General features: G+C 43.4%; 1 protein-coding gene across 9 annotated transcripts in view; it reads left to right on the forward strand.

The window, feature by feature from the left end:
• The first annotated feature begins 1480 nt into the window (after positions 1–1480).
• ADD1 (adducin 1) overlaps positions 1481–17779 on the forward strand; it is a 46566-nt gene continuing 30267 nt past the window's right edge. For 7 of the 9 annotated variants that reach the window (XM_083630294.1, XM_083630289.1, XM_083630296.1 and 4 more), the window contains exons 1-4: positions 1487–1667; positions 12553–12762; positions 14198–14360; positions 14796–14947. In XM_083630294.1, the coding sequence (XP_083486420.1) occupies positions 12571–12762; positions 14198–14360; positions 14796–14947 (507 nt within the window). In that variant the 5' untranslated portion in view covers positions 1487–1667; positions 12553–12570. Of the gene's footprint in view, positions 1668–1764; positions 1876–12552; positions 12763–14197; positions 14361–14795; positions 14948–17779 lie in introns of those variants that run through there. The other 2 variants (XM_083630292.1, XM_083630293.1) reach the window with 2 other exon arrangements.

A 17779-nucleotide genomic window follows, 5' to 3' on the forward strand; every position in this document is an offset into this window, starting at 1 on the left:
TGACAAGTGCTATTTTTTCTTTGGTTCTTTGTTGTACTACCCACATCTTGGGGCTGTCCTTGAAGACAACTCAGGAACTTCAATTGTTCCAAAATGTACCGTCCAGATTAGTGGCTGGGCCTTCATATAAAGGTAAAGGGACCCCTGACGGTTAGGTCCAGTCACGGACGACTCTGGAGTTGCGGCACTCATCTCGCTTTATTGGCCAAGGGAGCCAGCGTACAGCTTCCGGGTCATGTGGCCAGCATGACTACGCCGTTTGTGGTGAACCAGAGCAGCGCACGGAAATGCCGTTTACATTCCCGCCAGAGTGGTTCCTATTTATCTACTTGAACTTTGACATGCTTTCAAACTGCTAGGTTGGCAGGAGCAGGGACTGAGCAACGGGAGCTCACCCCGTCGCAGGGATTCGAACCACCGACCTTCTGATTGGTGAGTCCTAGGCTCTGTGGTTTAGGCCACAGTGCCACCCGCGTCCCGTGGGGCTTCATACAGATATTGTATAACTCCTGTTTTAAACAGCTGCACTGGTTGCCAGTTTGTTTCTAGGCCCAATTCAAGGTGCTCACGTTGATGTTTAAAGCCCTGAATGACTCAAGCCCCACATACCTGAAAGTCCATCGCCTCCCTTACAGACCTTCTTGGGTGTTAAGATCAATAGCCAGGGACCTCCTGGTAGTTCCTCTGCACTCATAAATTCAACGGGATGGCGGTGGCGGCTTGGGTTTGTGCCTCCTCTGCGGCAGCCCCCAAGTTGTGGAACTCACTCCCCATAGGTGTCATCTGACACCTTCATTACACAGCTTTTGGCAAATGCCAAAGACCCGCCTCTTTGCCCTGGCTTTTGACCCTTAGGGTGTATATTTTGTAAGACTCACACCTTATTCTGTGATTGTAAATTGTTTTAAAGTTGTTTTTAATAATAACAATGAAAATAACATTAATTGATTGATTGTTGTAACCCCTGGGACCTTAGGGTGAAGAGAGGGTAATAAATTCTGCTGCTACTACTAACTTCCACTGCATAGGGAATACGATGTGTTTCTTTTCTGTTAGTATGCCTCCTTTATTGTTTTGTGTTTAGCTTTGTAAAATCCATTTTTAGAAACAGCTTCCACGGCACTGCATTAGGCTGCAGAGTGTTACCCACCCACCGCCTGTGCTTGCACTTTAATTGCAGGGTATTACTTTGAAAAAACAACGTTTAAGGAGGTAGTTCGTTTCTTTAAAAAAAAATAAAATAAAATTTCGCCTGAATGCGTGGGCGAGAAGCTGCTGCACCGGATTAAAAATCCCGGGTTCTTCCCTTTGTCGCCTCCTGCTCTAGGAAATGGCCCCCGAAAGGACCCGGGGCATCTCCGCAGCAGAGCGCGGGCTCCCTAGTCTTCCTTTATAAGTCTACGATCCCAGAAGGCGGGTGGGCGGGGCTCTTCCCCGCAGCACCGACCAATGAGCAGGCGGCTTGCTCGGGACGCGGGCGCGCTCCAATGATTGCCGCGCTTATTGGCCTGCGGACCCTTCAAAGCCGCACCCTGGCGCGGCGGAGAGAGGGCGGGCAGGGGAGGCGTCGGCGGCGGCGGCGTCTGGGGTCGGCTCGGCTGCGAAAGGCGCGTCTGTGGCGGATCCGTCCGGGGCTGCGGCCGCTTCCTCGTCTTCAGGGGAGGGAGGTAAAGAAGAGCCCGCCGCCTCGGCCGCGTCCTCGCCTCCCCTGGGGCTCGGGAGGGGGCGGCCCCACAGAGAGGGAGGGAGGGAGGGAGCTGCCGCCCCCCCGGCCGGGGCGAGTCGAGGGGGGGGGCGCCCTTCTCCGGCGTCGGCTCGCCCGGGGCTCGGGGTGCGGGTGGTGAGGGGGGGGCGCCCCGCTCCGCTGCTCGACAGGTGACTCCTCCCTCCCTCCCCACCGAGAAACGCTCGTTGTCTGTGCGGGGTCTCTACCCCCCCCCCGGCGCGCCGAGGGAGCCCCGCAGGCTCGGGTCGCGTCCAATGCAGGGAGTGGAGCGGCCTCTCTTCTGCAGCGACCCCCCCCCCGAGACGGGGCCGCCGTTATTGCCGTTATGTTTGTAGCCCGCCTTTTCCGTCGCGCGGCCCCCCCGCCCAACCGCCTCTTTTTCGTACCCCCCCCAGCAGGGGGGTGGCGGCGTTTCCTCCAGCTGGCGTGTTTTCGGGCGAGAGGGGGGGGGAGCCTCCCCGCAGGAAGAGGAGGAGGAGGAGGGGGCTGGCCGGCCACTTTCCGCAATTGTGTCCGTTTTCCCAGGGCCAGAGCTGGGGCCCCCACTGGGCCTGCTGCTTGGGAAGCTGCTTAAGTGCCTGCAGAGCAGGCCCTGCACTCCTGGCTCCAGCCCCCCCCCCCGTTCGCTAAAAGAATTTGTGTGCTTCTGCAGATCTCGGGGGTCTCCAAGTCAGCGTGGCAACACTGCATGGGTGGGCTTGCTTTGGATGTATTGTAGCATGCTATGTTAGAAACGGTGGTGGACCTCCCCCCCCCCAACCTTGGAATTAGGGATCGGGCCCTTCAGTTGTTCCATCCCCCCCCCACTTTCCCGCCTCCCACAGTTGCTCAGCATCCAGTGCTCACTGAGGCATGCTTCGTTTTCGAGGCTTCTCTGCAGGTGCATTTCTTTCCTCTCCTTTTATTTTGTGGGGGAGTGGGTGACTGCGCTTGTCCCCAAGCCCAGAACATGAACTGCTTCATTTGTCCACTGAGGACTGCTTGCAATGCTTCTATGCCCGAGGACATTTTAAAAATAATGGAAGTGTTCCATCTAGAGAATGAGATGCTTGTCTGTACTGTGTGCTCACATACCTCTGCACGTACAGAACTCGTCTTCTTGTTCCATGTACTGTACTAGTTTATATTTTTATCTTCTCCCTTTCCCACTTTTAAGGATTCCTTCACTTCTCAGACTCTGAACATTTTGGTCTTTGAGTTACTTTGGGGCTGCTTCTTTCCACCACCACCCAGCCGACCCCCCCCCCCAATACTTTGTTCTTTGACTCTGAGGCTTCAGGTTGCTTCTGGTTGCTTATAAGCGGTGGTGTTTAGCTGCATAAACATAGACACTTTAAATACTTGAATTGGTTTTTTCTGCCTGTTGTATCAGATGTAATGTGCTGTGCTATATGTGGTGAGGTTTTTAATTGTCTTTTTGTTGCTTTTTTATTGCATTGCAATTTGAATTCCATATAATTCAATTGGTAAGTTTTCTGCACAGACATGCATACCTCCCAAATGAAACTTGTGGACCTGAAGGCAGGGACCTTGCAGTTGAGAAGCTGGAAAATGGCTTATTGGGTTTATTTCCAGGGAGAGGAACAGGAGCTCCTTTTGGTGTTAGGCAGTTGATGTTGCATTGCCAGAAGCTAAACGAATCCTAGGGCTGCAGTTATTTCTATGTGGAGATAGCCAAATGATATTAATAGCCAACTGTCATATCTCTAAAATGGGGGACATTTAGAAAAGGGCCCCTGAATAAGATAACTACTCTATTTTTCAAACATTTCATGCAAAATACTGCATTCTGCCTTACAGAAGGTAAGAGAGTGCACCTGACCATAGGTGGCTGACATGCAGAAACTGAGTGGAGAGACTGCTCAGCATACAAAGAAGCTATTAGCCGGTAACACCAGCATAGATCAACTCTGCTATCCCCTGGATTAGTGGAGGAAATCTCTTGGTTCCTAATTGAACTGGGTTAGTTTGTGGTTTATACCCAATCTGTATTAGCATTACTAAGTGTTTTCTTTTTAATGTGTAGCCTGCGTTTTAACTATAGTAATCTTTAAAACATCTTTAATTAGAATAATTAACTAAAATAACTTATTGCAATTATTCTTTCCTATATGTAGTAAACTGGCACCATTATTAGCTTTTGGGCACCAGGCTTTTGGTAGTTAGCATTTACAGTGGGGGAATGAAATCTTCATCTGTGTCCAAAAGAAGGTGGTAGATGAGCCTTTCTGGGGAGGGTTGTTTTTTTTTTTTTGCTTTTGGTTTTTGTTTTACCAGAATGTCACCACCAAGGAGGCCCTCTTCCTAGTAGCCACCTGTTTTAGTTCACTTTGCAGGAGCGCCCACAGCAAAGGCATTCTAGGTGGCGGTCACCTTGAGATTAGGCACTTTGCTTCATAGTACAGCCAGATGTTCCATTAAAAAAAAAAAATCTTTAGGCAGGGCCCTGGCATTTACTGGGTGTGGTGTCCTTAGAAAGAAGCCTTGTTTTTAAGCTTTGGGTGCTTGCTTGCTTCAATTAATAGCTAAGAGAACTGAGCGAGCATTATCCTACAGTAAGGGTAGCTGGTGTGTTTCCTCCGTTGGACTGCAACTCCCATCCACCCCAGTAGAGGCCAGTAATAATTATTATTTATTTATTGTACCCCACCCATCTGACTGGATTGGCCCATCCGCTCTGTGGCCAGGTATGATAGGTGTTGTAGTCCAGCAACATCTGAAGGGCAGCATGTTGGATATTCCTGTTCAACAGAGTGAAAGGCTCTGTTTCTCCTATGTCCACAGCTTTTAAAAAATGAACTATCAATAGCAAAACTTAAAAACCTCCTTTCACCTCATTTACCTGCCAGAGCATGCAGGGCCTGACACCACATTGACATGTGATTTTGCAAAACCTGAACTGTAACAGTTTAATTTGAAACTAGCTAATGATGACTTCTAAAGCTGGCTTGTTTAAACTGAGTTTGTTACTAGTTGCAGGTGTGGATGGCATGGCAAGCTGTAGTTAACAAAGCATGAAAGCATTTTGGGTTGTCATATTTTGAAGAGCAAAACAAAGGACACATTTGCCGGCTTATACTTTTAACTATGGATTGCTATGACTACTCTCATTTTAAATGCCCCTACTATACGTAGGCTATAGAAGCTGTACTATATTGCTAATAGCAATGTTCTTAATTTTCAACAATAAAATAATACAAACAATTGGTACCCTATATGAAACTCCTGTATTGGTATAAATATTAGCAAATACCTCATGGTGGGTCACTTTCAGATGCACTTTGTAGATAAGATCTTGTTGAACAACTGCTTATTGCTTAAGAGGCCACAACTATTTGTTTTCACCGCACCCCAGGCTAAAAAACAGCAGAGCTTATTCAAAAAGGCTGCAAGTCATCTGATACACTTGACAGCCACTTCTACACTGCCACTTTAGTGCACTATTATAGCGCCCAGACAATAGACAATGGAGCAGTTACTTTTGCACCATGTAGCCCCCTCTGCATAAGATTGCATGCGGTCTTGCAGCAGGCAGCTGCTCCTCCGTTGCCTGAGGCTCAGGGGCGCTGTTTGCTCCTCGTTTTAACTTGAATGCCATCAGATAGAGCAGCGGGTGGTGTCCATGACCCCCCTTTCCTTCCTACCCAACTGCCTTGCACACCTCCATCCTAACAGTAGCTGGGGGGGGAGAGAAGAGATGGCAGGAAGAGAGGGTAAATTGAGGTTTGAGGCACAACTGGCAGAGTAGCAGAACCAATTTTGGGAAGGGAAGGAACTGGCTGAGTCAACGTGAGGTGGGATGAGAGCCACCAGCTGTGAGACTGGGAGGGGACTTAGTGGGGGCTGCGCTGCAAGGTGCCTGGTGCGGATTCCTGGTGTTTCCCTCCTTTCTCACACTTCAACAACAACAACAAAATTCTGAACATTTTGCCAAATTCTAAAAATCCACCCAGACAGAAAATTTACCCCTGAAAAAAAGGAAGTGTCCAGGAAAAACTGGACATATGGCAGTCCTAATTCAGACTCCTCTTCCTTACTCCACAGGAGGAAGGGTTGGGAGAACTTGAGAACCTGTGCTTTGTGTGCTATCCAAACATGGCCTGTGTCTTCCATTACTATCTCCTTTAACAGGTTTAAACTATTATTGTATAAGTTACAGGTAGGTAGCAGTGTTGGTCTGCCATAGTCGAAACAAAATAAAAAAATTACTTCCAGGAGCACCTTAGAGAGCACCTTCTTATTGGTATGAGCTTGTGCATGCACACAAAAGCTCATACCAATAACAAACTTAGTTGGTCTCTAAGGTGCTACTGGAAGGAATTTTATTATTGTATAAGTTAGACTGGTTGTTTAAAAGCCTTCTCCCTCCCCAAATAAACTTATTGACTCTTCATATGCATCACAGTACCATTTGAAAATTGCAGTGGCTGCTTTCTTGAAACTTTTCCATGTTCTTTTCAAATTGAAACTTTTATAATTGTCCTTAACTTTGGCTACATGTTACTGCACACAATGCTTTGACACATCTGTATTGTGTTAAAATGCATGTTCCATGTCTGGAAAGAACATAAGCCTTGTAAATTAATCTTTTCTCTTTGTCAGTTTTTAAATATATCATTTTCTTGGCCTTCATTCAGGGTGGAGCTTTTGGCTTGAAGGCGCAGGGAGGCTGCATTTCAAACAGTCTCTTGTTGAAAGTAAAACGCCTAAGTAGAATGCTACAGAAATTGAAGATCTTTCCCCTTAAGGCATAAATTTTATCTACGCTGTTGGTTTAGAAGTGCAAATGCTCTTTAAATCAGAGGCTTTCTTAAAAGAGGTTTTTCTCATTTTATTGTCAATCATACATGTGCACGCATGTAAGCATGTGGAGATCTCTGGATGCCAGATTGGCGACTGACATCTCCATCTGGCTGGCCCCCCCAGGTTCGTTAAGCAGGTGAGCCGAAGAGCTTAGATCCATTTGTATAAGAGTTTATATGCATCTATATCCCACCTTTTTCTCCAAGGAGTACATGGTTCATTCCCCTCCTCAGTTAATCCCTACGATGACCCTGTGAGATAGGTTATGAGGCTGTGACTGGCCACAGCCACTCAGTGAGCTTCATGACTTAGTGGGGTTTTGGACCCTGATCTCCCAGGTCCTATTCCGACACTTAAACCACTTCACCACACTGGCTACCTAGAATAGTTCTTCTGTGGGGCAGCTCTATAAATTAAGTAGGTAAAGAAATATGGGGAAGGCAAACTGTCATTAAGAGAAGGATCTGAAATATTTTCCTTGAAGTTCGAATTTATTTTATTCTGGATTGTTTTATTTGATGTTTTAATGTGTTGTAAATGGCTTTGAGATTTTTTGTTAAAAAATAAAGTGGTATAGAAATGAACAACAAAAATAATATTACTGCACAAAAAAGCGCATAGACACTCCGTTGTGGAGACCGCAACCACTCTGCACTCACACTCTTCCTTCCCCCTTTTTCCAACTCTGCCTTGCTCACAGGCTGCCTTCATTTCTATGCCGCTGCCTCTTTTTTATTCTGTAGCCTTCTTTCTGCACCCCCTCATTCTCATATAGTACTGTACTTTATTGCATCTTTCAGGTGAATCTTAATAGCAGGCCTGTCGGCTAGCATGTTCAGTTAGAGAAGTTGCTGGATGTTGTGTTTGTATGGACGTTTGCTTGTTAATAAAATAATTTCTAAATTCATTGAATCTGGAATTTCATGTTGAAGACACCATAATGTACTAAGAGTGAAATACATGATTGTGGGAAGGCACAATCCCACTTTCACGCTCAGTGTCACCCCCGGCTCACTCTATTCACATTTCTGCCATTATTTAAAATCACTACATTTTCTCCATTATTCGTGCCTCTGCTGTTGTTTAGAACCACCATTTTCAAACCTGCCTTGTATTTTGCTTCTTCCCCGCACCCTGACATGATGCAAACCCAGGATTGCAATGAGGCGCCTGGCAGTGATGGCAGAAATACTTCATTAGAAAAACAAATTGTATTGGTAGAAGTACTAATCAATGTTCTAATTAGACATCTGAATCCATCAAATAACCAATTAATACAATAGCAGGGATTCATAAAAAATGTAGTGTCCATAATTTGGCTAATGAAGCCCAAACTTATTTGCCAGAAGACTATGTTAGGACTATGTTAGGACACATCTACCAGCTGAGGAAGGGACGCGGGTGGTGGTGTGGTCTAAACCACTGAGCCTCTTGGGCTTGCCGATCAGAAGGTCAGTGTTTCGAATCCCTGCAACGGGGTGAGCTCCCGTTACTCAGTCCAGCTCCTGCCAACCTAGCAGTTCGAAAGCACGCCAGAAGTGCAAGCAGATAAATAGGTGCCGCTCCGGCAGGGAGGTAAACGGTGTTTCCGTGTGCTGCTGTGGTTTCGCCAGAAGCGGCTTAGTCATGCTGGCCACATGACCCAGAAAAACTGTCTGCGGACAAATGCTGGCTCCCTCGGCCTGTAAAGCAAGATGAGCACCACAACCCCAGAGTCCTTTGTGACTGGACTTAACTGTCAGGGGTCCTTTACCTTTTTTTTTACCAGCTGAGGAAATACTCAGTGGGTAACAATCTCCAGCATTATACTATCAATTTCTAGTATATACTGGTATTGTGTTGTCCTCCAATGTATTTTATAGATATACATTAATTTGATTTAATGAAGTTATGTATTCAGATATTTCTAGTTTAAGGAATATGTGAACATATTTTAAAACAAAATTAGTTGTGATTCAGTGGTTTTTTTTCTTTCACGTTTTTTAGGGATAGTGGTAAAGAGTTTTATTAAAACTCCAGTTTTTTAATGCATGGATTTTGTCCAGTAACATATCTATTTTAATTTGCTGTCAATCATTGCAAATGTGAAAGAAGAATTGCAAGTTTTTTTAAGAAGCAGGAATTATCTGTCACATTTAAAAATTAACAGTCCTTTTGTTGTGTATTTTCATAAGCTTTGGAGTCCGCTGTAGCTGCAGTCTTATATCTACTTACCTGGGAGTAAGTCAAGTAGTTTTTCAGCCTAAAGCACTGTAGTGCTCTCCCAACAGGTCTTGGAAAAACTGTTTTTTTTATATAATCTGGGTTTGATATTCAGTCATGTAGCCAGATTTTCTTCACTTGAGACTCTCAGTCCTAAAATGTTCTTTCAGCTGTTTCTGGCTACAAGTGTTGACTCCTCACCACATTCCTTTTAACACTGCAGTCCTTTGCACACTAATGTGGGAGTAAACTCCATTGATAGCAGTCCACAACAGCCCTTGCCAAGGTCACTATGGTTACGGCCCCTCTCTGTTCTGGAAAGTGTTACTTCCTTCATTTCTGGCAAACACGAATGAGCCAATAATATGAGGATTTAAAATTGGTTGTGCTAATTACCTTACATTCCAAAGGTTTGGAAATACAGGAAGCTAGGGAGTTTCTCTGAAAGAGCGTGGGGTGGGGGTGGGGTGGGCAGGTAGGAGAGACCAATTACATTTTCTAATCAGAGCTATTATCACAGTATCCTTCTGGATCGTGTCAGAAGGTTGGGAATTGGGGAGCCCTGTTAAACAGTGGTTCTGCTCCTTCCTCCTGGACCATGTCCAGAAAGTGGTGGGGTGAGATGAGTGTTCAGACCCCTGGGTGCTCACTTGTGGGGTGCCTCAGGGCTCCATTGTCTCCCCCTTGCTTTTTAACATCTATATGAAACCACTGTGAGAGATCATTGGGGTTTGGGCTGGGTGTTCATCAGTATGTGGATGATACCATCTACAACTAACCCAAAATGCGGCTGCTGGACTGGTGACTGGGAGCAGCTGCTGGGACACTGGTCCTAAAAGATCTACATTGGCTCCCAGTACATTTCCGAGTACAATTCAAAGTGTTGGTGTTGACCTTCAAAACCCTAAAGGGCCTCAGCCATGTATACCTGAAGGAGTGTCTCCGCCCCCATCATTTAGACACTGAGGTCAAGCTCCCAGGGCCTTCTGTAGGTTACCCCACTGCTAAAAGTGTAGTTACAGGGGAACCAGGGAGAGAGCCTTTTCAGTTGTGGTGCCCACCCTGTGGAACACCCTCTGATCAGATGTCAAAGACATTAAAAACTACATGACTTTTAGAAAACATCGGAAGGCAGCCCGAGTCGCCGGGGCATTCCAGTCAGATGGACAGGATGCAAATAATAAAAATGTTATTACTGAAGTTTTCATAATTCCTCATTTCTCACACCCTCCTATGTTAATTTTCCTATGGCTTCTCTGCCAAGAAAGCAATGATTGCCATCTTTATTTTATTATGGTGGCTTCCTCATCTACAAGGACCCTCTTAAATAGGATTGGTAATTAACTGAGTCCCAGATTTAAAACAGAGATGTCATCTTTTAAACAACTGCACTGCATATTTCTTTGATGGTTTGTTTCTTGCAGTTCCTGCCAGTATAAGAGCTTTGAGAACTGGGTTGTCTGCATTAATCCTCGCAAAGCACTCCAGTGGTGCCAACCCCATTCATTAAATTGGAGTGTGTTCTGATCTTTGAACAGTCTGCTAACAAACTGATTTCTTTTATTGACTGTTGGCTTCCTGTTATAGTGCCAGTTTCCCCTTCAATTTAGCTGCAAATGTCCAAAATGGAAAGAACACAGTGAAATGAAATCATGATAAGGATAGACAATAAAGAAATTGTTCAACCCCTCGCCCCTACCAATATATATATACAACAGCCAAAAAAACCCATTCAAAATGTAACAGCAACATAGTTTTACATAACACAGATCACTGTGAACTACTCTAATACTGAAGTAGAAGCCATATTCTAAGCTCTGTTCAGATACTGGTGCACTCTGATAATAGTGTGTAATGTGTTGTGGCTATGTTCTAAGGACACAGTCCTCAACCTCCGAAGTTGATGGGGAGGTGTGGTAGAAGAACTACTGGTGGGAGGTGTGTAGCCCTGCTGTGCTGGAGACACCAAGATCTGCCCTAGCAGGTTGGAAGCTACCACCGGAAGTAAGCCACAGTGTTTTATGTTGTTGTGTAGGCTTTGAATCCATGGCATCTTAAAGCCCCATCTTTGGTCCTGCTGGCTTCTGCCAGGCAGAAGGTTGAAAGGAAAACACTTTGAACCTTCTGCCTGGCAGAAGCCAGCAGGATCTCTGATGCTCTGGAGCAGGGTTTCCCAACTTGGGTCTCTAGCTGTTTTTGGACTACAACTCCCATCATCCCAAGCTAGCAGGAGGACCAGTGGTCAGGGATGATGGGTGCTGCAGTCCAAAAACAGCTGGAGATCCAAGTTTGGGAAACCCTGCTCTGGAGGATCAGCTGTTCTATGCCTCTTTTAGACATCTAAGTCTAGAACCTTGTAAAACCCATAAAAGTTAATTGGCCAATTTGAACAATACTATTGGCTTAATAAGCAGTTATGAAAAGAATTGCCCAGGAAATCTTGGAGCAATGTAGTATCCTAAATCCCTGTTTGAATTGGCTTTGAATCCTGACTTGTTCAAAGGCTGGCAACCATCACAGGGTGGGTTACAACATAAAAATATGAAACACAAAACTTAGAGTGATGAATAGGCACTAGGTCTAATGAAGTTAATAAAGAGATTCAGCTGTGTCCTCTGTGACCTGATAGTTAAGAATGAGGGAAAGGAGAGAAGCCCTGCTGAATTCAAGAGCAGAAGCTGGTCTCTGAACTGTAGAAACAATTTAACACCAGTGTTATTGTTTAGTCATTTAGTCGTGTCCAACTCTTCGTGACCCCATGGACCAGAGCTCGCCAGGCACTCCTGTCTTCCACTGCCTCCCGCAGTTTGGTCAAACTCATGCTGGTAGCTTCGAGAACACTATCCAGCCATCTCGTCCTCTGTCGTCCCCTTCTCCTTGTGCCCTCAATCTTTCCCAACGTCAGAGTCTTTTCCAGGGAGTCTTCTCTTCTCATGAGATAGCCAAAGTATTGGAGTCTCAGCTTCAGGATCTGTCCTTCCAGTGAGCACTCAGGGCTGATTTCCTTCAGAATTGAGTGGTTTGATCTTCTTGCAGTTCATGGGACTCTCAAGAGTCTCCTCCAGCACCATAATTCAAAAGCATCAATTCTTCGGCGATCAGCCTTCTTTATGGTCCAGCTCTCACTTCCATACATCACTACTGGGAAAACCATAGCTTTAACTATTTGGACCTTTGTTGGCAAGGTGATGTCTCTGCCTTTTAAGATGCTGTTTAGGTTTGTCATTGCTTTCGTCCCAAGAAGCAGGCGTCTTTTAATTTAATAACTGCTGTCACCATCTGCAGTGATCATGCTTATCTTCTGATTTTGCTTCCTTATTCAACAACTTTTATTTCTCTCCATGTCCACTGAAGGATAAAGTGGAGAACACAAGTGAACAACACAAGCACGCTGACACCAAACTCTACATACATTAAGCATAATAGAAACACCGCTACCCGACCCCACCCCCATCCATCTCCCCTCCCTCCACCCCCCTTTCTTTTTTTCTTTCTTTTTTCTCTCCCTAATGCCTCATCAAATGAAACGGATTTGTAAAAATGTTACATGGAAGAAGAAAAAATACGAGGCATTACACTTACACTGTAAAACAAGAAAACCCTTAATAAAATATTAAAAATAAAAAAAAGAAACGAATAAGAGCTTTGCTGATTTATTGTGTATAAAAGCTGAATTGGTGTGTTGGCACCAATCTCCAGTGTAATAAATAAAGTCCTCCTTTAAAAAAAAAAAGAAAAGGGGTAGGGGCCAGTGCATTCATTTAAACTTTAGCAGATGAATTAATTGGAATACTTTTGATTGATTGATTTTTATTCCACAGAACCACTGAAAAGGTGCTATGAATGGTGAATCTAGAGCAGAGGTGGTAACCTCACCACCTCCAGCAGCCCCTCATAAAGAGAGGTATTTTGATAGAGTTGATGAAAATAACCCAGAGTACTTGCGAGAGAGGAACATGGCTCCTGACCTTCGCCAGGATTTCAATATGATGGAACAGAAGAAGAGAGTCTCCATGATCCTTCAAAGCCCAGTAAGGATAAATACTTAGTCATGACTTTAGAAGAGAGCTAACAAAAAAAAAATCAGTTTTTTAAACATTTCCTCAAAAAGGCAGCATTAATTTGTGTGGCAGAATTCAAAGTGTCTTAAGGCACATTGTGTATGTTTGTGGCACACAGGAGCTCCTCATTTGTTTTTTGCAGTGGCAGGTACTTTTGTTGCCTTGGAGTCCTCCAAATCCCAAGTTTCAATCAAGTTCAGGCTGATTTATTACAGTGGACGATGAAATATTTTTGGGAAAGGTTTCCTGATGGTGAAAGCATCATAACAGCATTTTGCATTTTACAGTTCTATTGTATTTTTTAATTATGCTGTGTATTGCCCAGGCAACTAAGAAATCTACTGAATGACAAAAATAAATCCCAGCTGTGGTCTCATTCCAGCAAGCATCCCATGTTTTCTGAGTATATTGCCGCTGAAACCGGGGTGGGGGTGGGGGGGAGTGAAACCATTTAGCTCTGGTGTCATTAAGGTATCAGGAATTTCAGCAACTCTAGGCTGCTTTATACAAAATTACTTTCTTGTACAATATAGTTTCCATGTAGAAAATGACAGGTTACATAGTTACCTGTGACAAAAGCATCTGGTGATACAGAACGAAAGCCACAAGTTCTTGTAGCACAAAGATATAGCCAAATCGAAATGTAAACTTTACTTCTTAATGCTGTATCTGTGCCGTTTGTTGTACACAAGTTTGGTCTCTGTAGTAAAATTGCTCTTTGTGAAGCAGTCCTCAGTTGTGTTGAGCTGCCAACTTGCAGTAAGAGTAATTCTCAGTTGAATAAGTTGGTTAAAGCTTCTCGATGTAATGTGTTACTTATTTTTGAAATATTTCTGCCATCCTTCAATATAAATATTCTCAGGGCTGCTTAAGCAATAGTAATAAAATAGAACAAGAAACTAACAAAATTTCAAAATTTGGATAAAAACTGGCAACAACAATAAAAAGAATTGTAGTTAACTGTTAAAAAACTTCAGAGAATAAAAAGTGTCTGCTTAGCACTTTAAAATACAGTGAAATAAACACAAGGTGAGCCTCTCTGGAGGAACAATTCCCTAAACAAAGGGAGAGTCCTCTTCCAGACATCACACACCTCACTTCTCACCATGAGAGCACCCGATCCCAGGATGCAGTCAAGCTGCTATGAAGCTACTGTGTTTAAATAACAGTAGTATATGGGGCACAATGTTGATAAGAACTTGTGTGTCTGTCTCTTCTGCCTCAAGTCCCTTATTCAGACAGTGCACCAAAAAAGCAGGAGCAGGCTCAATAATTATTCCTAGAGAGATGCTTCTGTCTGTGAGAAGCATTAATGACAAGAGATGTGGAAGGGATGAATTAAGAGAATCCAATTTGCTTGAGGTTCTCCAGTATTTTGGTGTCTAACGTGGTATTCTGTTGTTAGGCATTTTGTGAAGAATTGGAATCGATGATCCAGGAACAATTTAAGAAAGGAAAGAACCCAACAGGTCTACTGGCTTTACAGCAGATTGCAGATTTCATGACGACAAACGTTCCAAATGTCTACCCAGCAGCACCTCACGGTGGAATGGCTGCCCTTAACATGAGTGAGTTCCAGCAGATATTTTGGGAGTGGATAGGGATTGCAGCTGGTGAATTCAAAGCTAAGAGTGGACTAATCCAAACATGAATGTAAACAGTGCAGTTTTGAAACAACTCTCTTAGTGAGAACTGGCTCTAATTTTGCTTCAAGAATTTATTGTATTAAGATTAGGAAATTAGGAGATGTTGTAATAAGTGCTGGAATGGTTTTGTTATGCTTCAGTGAAAGAGAATAGATGTAGATTTCAGTTTTAAAAGAGAAGTTCCTCATTAAACGGGTGTGGTGCCTTGCATCAGCTGAAAGGATTCAGATTATTCATATTGTGAATTGACTTGACTATGGTGTTAGCCTCCTATTGGAATGAGAGTATGGCCACACCATTTAGACATTGTTATTAAGAGATGTAAACCATATTGGGCATGTCTTTCCTTTTCCCCAGGTCTTGGCATGGTGACCCCTGTGAATGATCTCAGGGGTTCAGATTCAATTGCTTATGACAAGGGCGAGAAACTGTTGAGATGCAAATTGGCAGCCTTTTACAGACTAGCTGACCTCTTTGGGTGGTCACAGCTTATTTACAATCACATAACAGTGAGTATTAAATCATCTATCTATATTTTTCCTTTTTATTTGTTGTTTAGGGTAGAATAGGAATAACCAATTTAGGAGGAGTCCAGTCGTTTGAAACAATTTATTTCATACAATGCTTGATTTTAAAATACCTCAAAGCGGTTTACAAAACTTTATCTGGCCCCTAGTGGCCCTTATCAATTTTGGATTTGGGTGTAATAGAAAATTGTCTTCATTTCATTTGCGGGAGATAGGGAAATGGGTTTCTGCATGCAGTTCATATAACTTTGTGTGTTGCTGTATATTTATGTTCTGGAAGGCAAAAGATCATTGCTTCTTGAGGGGAGGGGATCTTTCAGAGACCTTTTTTGCAGTTTAAAAAACTTGTTTTAATTTTGACCTTTATTAAATATTTTATTGTATGTTGTATATTTTTGTAATCTGTTTAGAAGTTTTATTTACAGTTAAGGGATATACAAATTATGTTAAAGAAAATTACTTAGTGGGTGAATGTTCTAGCTCCTGGTTATAAATACTAAGTACTGTACTAGCGATGATTTTACTGCTAGTTTTTATTAAAAACCATGGGTGGCCGTGAAGGGATTGAATTGCTTTAGGTCCTGGAGTTGTGCCCATAGAATAACCCTAACACCACTTCCCAAAATTAAGAAGTTGTCTGTTCATGGTTAAGAGAACAGATGAAATGGTAAAGATGCTAATACTGAAATTCACACCGCAGTTTGGAAATATTGGTTGCCTGCTGATATGTCCCAACTAATTCAATAAAATGGAGGTTTGAAAAGTCTTCATACTAAAATAAGATTTTGGAAAAGTTTACCCTTGTTTCCTTAGATAGAAATGAAATTTAATAAACAGTAACAGTATTTATCTTACTATAAGCAATTTTTTATGCTCCATTGACAAAGTAGTGGGACATCTACTGTAGCTCTTTTAAAATCTAGTATAACTGTTGGAACTTCACATCTTAAGTGAAACCATTTGGCCTGTGTGCTCCAGATGTCTATACTGTGAGTAATTTATTGGCACCCGTGTCATTAATGCTTGAGAAGAATGAATAGCATCACAATGAGCTTACTCATGTGCCAAATAAGCATTAAGCTACAGCTGTAGTAAGAATTGAAGTCACTCTTGTATTTTATTATAAAGCTTAATTGTGAAGAGGTTTCCAGACTTCTGATTTTCTCTCGTGGTTTTTCTTAACAGTTGAAGCCCTCCGAACAGTGATGGAGGAGGTGAAAATTGGTGAAAATAGCTTATTCTCCCTGTTCTGTGAGAAGCAAATTTTGCTAGGTTGGCAGCCCTTCCACAAATAGCAGTCCCTACACAAACCATTGTTTTCTCAAATCTGCTGTCTGAATACCAAACATATTAGGATGTGCATGTTTTCAAAAACAGATTTGTCTTACTCACACTTTACATTTTTGTGAGCATACCTTAGATGTGATTTGTGAAGCAATTCATGGGGAAAGTGTTTGCCACTTTTCCCTTCTTGGGCCTGCCTGCTGGAGCCAGCAACAGAGAGAGATGGAGAGAGGCAGTGTCCCAACTAGAAAGAAACGAGGCTTTGAGAGGGGGCTGCAGTTCAGTTTTGTCTTTCCCACCGTTGACTTCTCCTGGTTGGCCAGACAGAGCATAAGCCTGCAGTCCTTTACCATATGCTTGATGCTGTTTGTTGTTCGCTCATCCTCTGGGCCAAGTGAGTGACAGACCCACACCCTGCCCTGATCTCAACTAAGTGTAAAATGTAAGAGAGGGGTGTAACACTTCAAAGGTGAAGGCCTCAAGGATTACCTCGCAGGAGATAACTTTAGAGGATCTGTCACATTCTCCAGTGTCTTTCCTCCCAGGCTATTTCATACTTATATGAAATCACTCCTGTCCATTGCCTGGCGGTGAAAGTCTCCCACCCTGAACACTTAGTTTCCAGGGATATTCCAGGGAATAGATGTTTTTTCAGGGGTATTGCAGGGGGTAGATGTGTATGTTAGAAATGTTCATTTAGTTAGAAGTACTCTTCCTCTTTATTTAAGGCTGGCTAAAAGCCATCTGCTTTGATGGGGGAAGAATGAGCTGGTCCTCTAATTCCAGTTCACAGCCATATTCATCCCCAACATGTTCATTAAGTCTATTCCTGCAGGTGAAGGAAGGGAGCTGGGTTGGGCATGTTTTTCGAAACTTGGCCATTACCCCAATTCCTATAAACTGGAATTGGTCTGCTGAAAAGGCTGTGTGAAATCTCTTAACTAGCCACTTGGCATTAAGGTAGAGAAGAAGATGGAAACTGGGTCAGCAGCCTTCATGAATGAAGTTAGAGTTCTCTTGTGTGCAAAGAGTTTTTTCTTCTTGTTCACGCCAGTTTTGCTGATTAGATTTGAGACTGCAGGATAAATGTAAATAGTGGCTGCTTTGGGAATGTTCATAGGTTCAAAATTAAGTGACATGTCTATTCTGGACCCTTCTATAGACCCTTCACTTCTCATTAGAACTTCATAGGAATTATGAATTGAGTTAAGAGCAGTTCTCCTGGATCTCACTGTCCTTCATTCTCAGAGCTGGTAATTGTCATCGTGCTATAGGCATTATGGCCCAGAGACGAACTTCTATTAGCCAGACCAGTGTGACCAATGGTTAGAGATGATGGGAACTGTAATCTAACATCTGGAGGGCACCAGGTTGGGAAAGTCTGGTCTAAACTCTCACTAATGTTGGTAGTCCGAGTGTGAAAGCATTGACGTTCCAACATGTATTGTGAAAACAAAGTATCTGTATTCTTACATGTACTTATGCTCTAAGTTCTCAAGTCCAGGAGGGAGGAAGACAGTCTGTTCTAGA

This window comes from Podarcis filfolensis (genome assembly GCF_964270895.1).
Source record: "Podarcis filfolensis genome assembly, chromosome: 9".
Lineage (NCBI taxonomy): Eukaryota > Metazoa > Chordata > Lepidosauria > Squamata > Lacertidae > Podarcis > Podarcis filfolensis.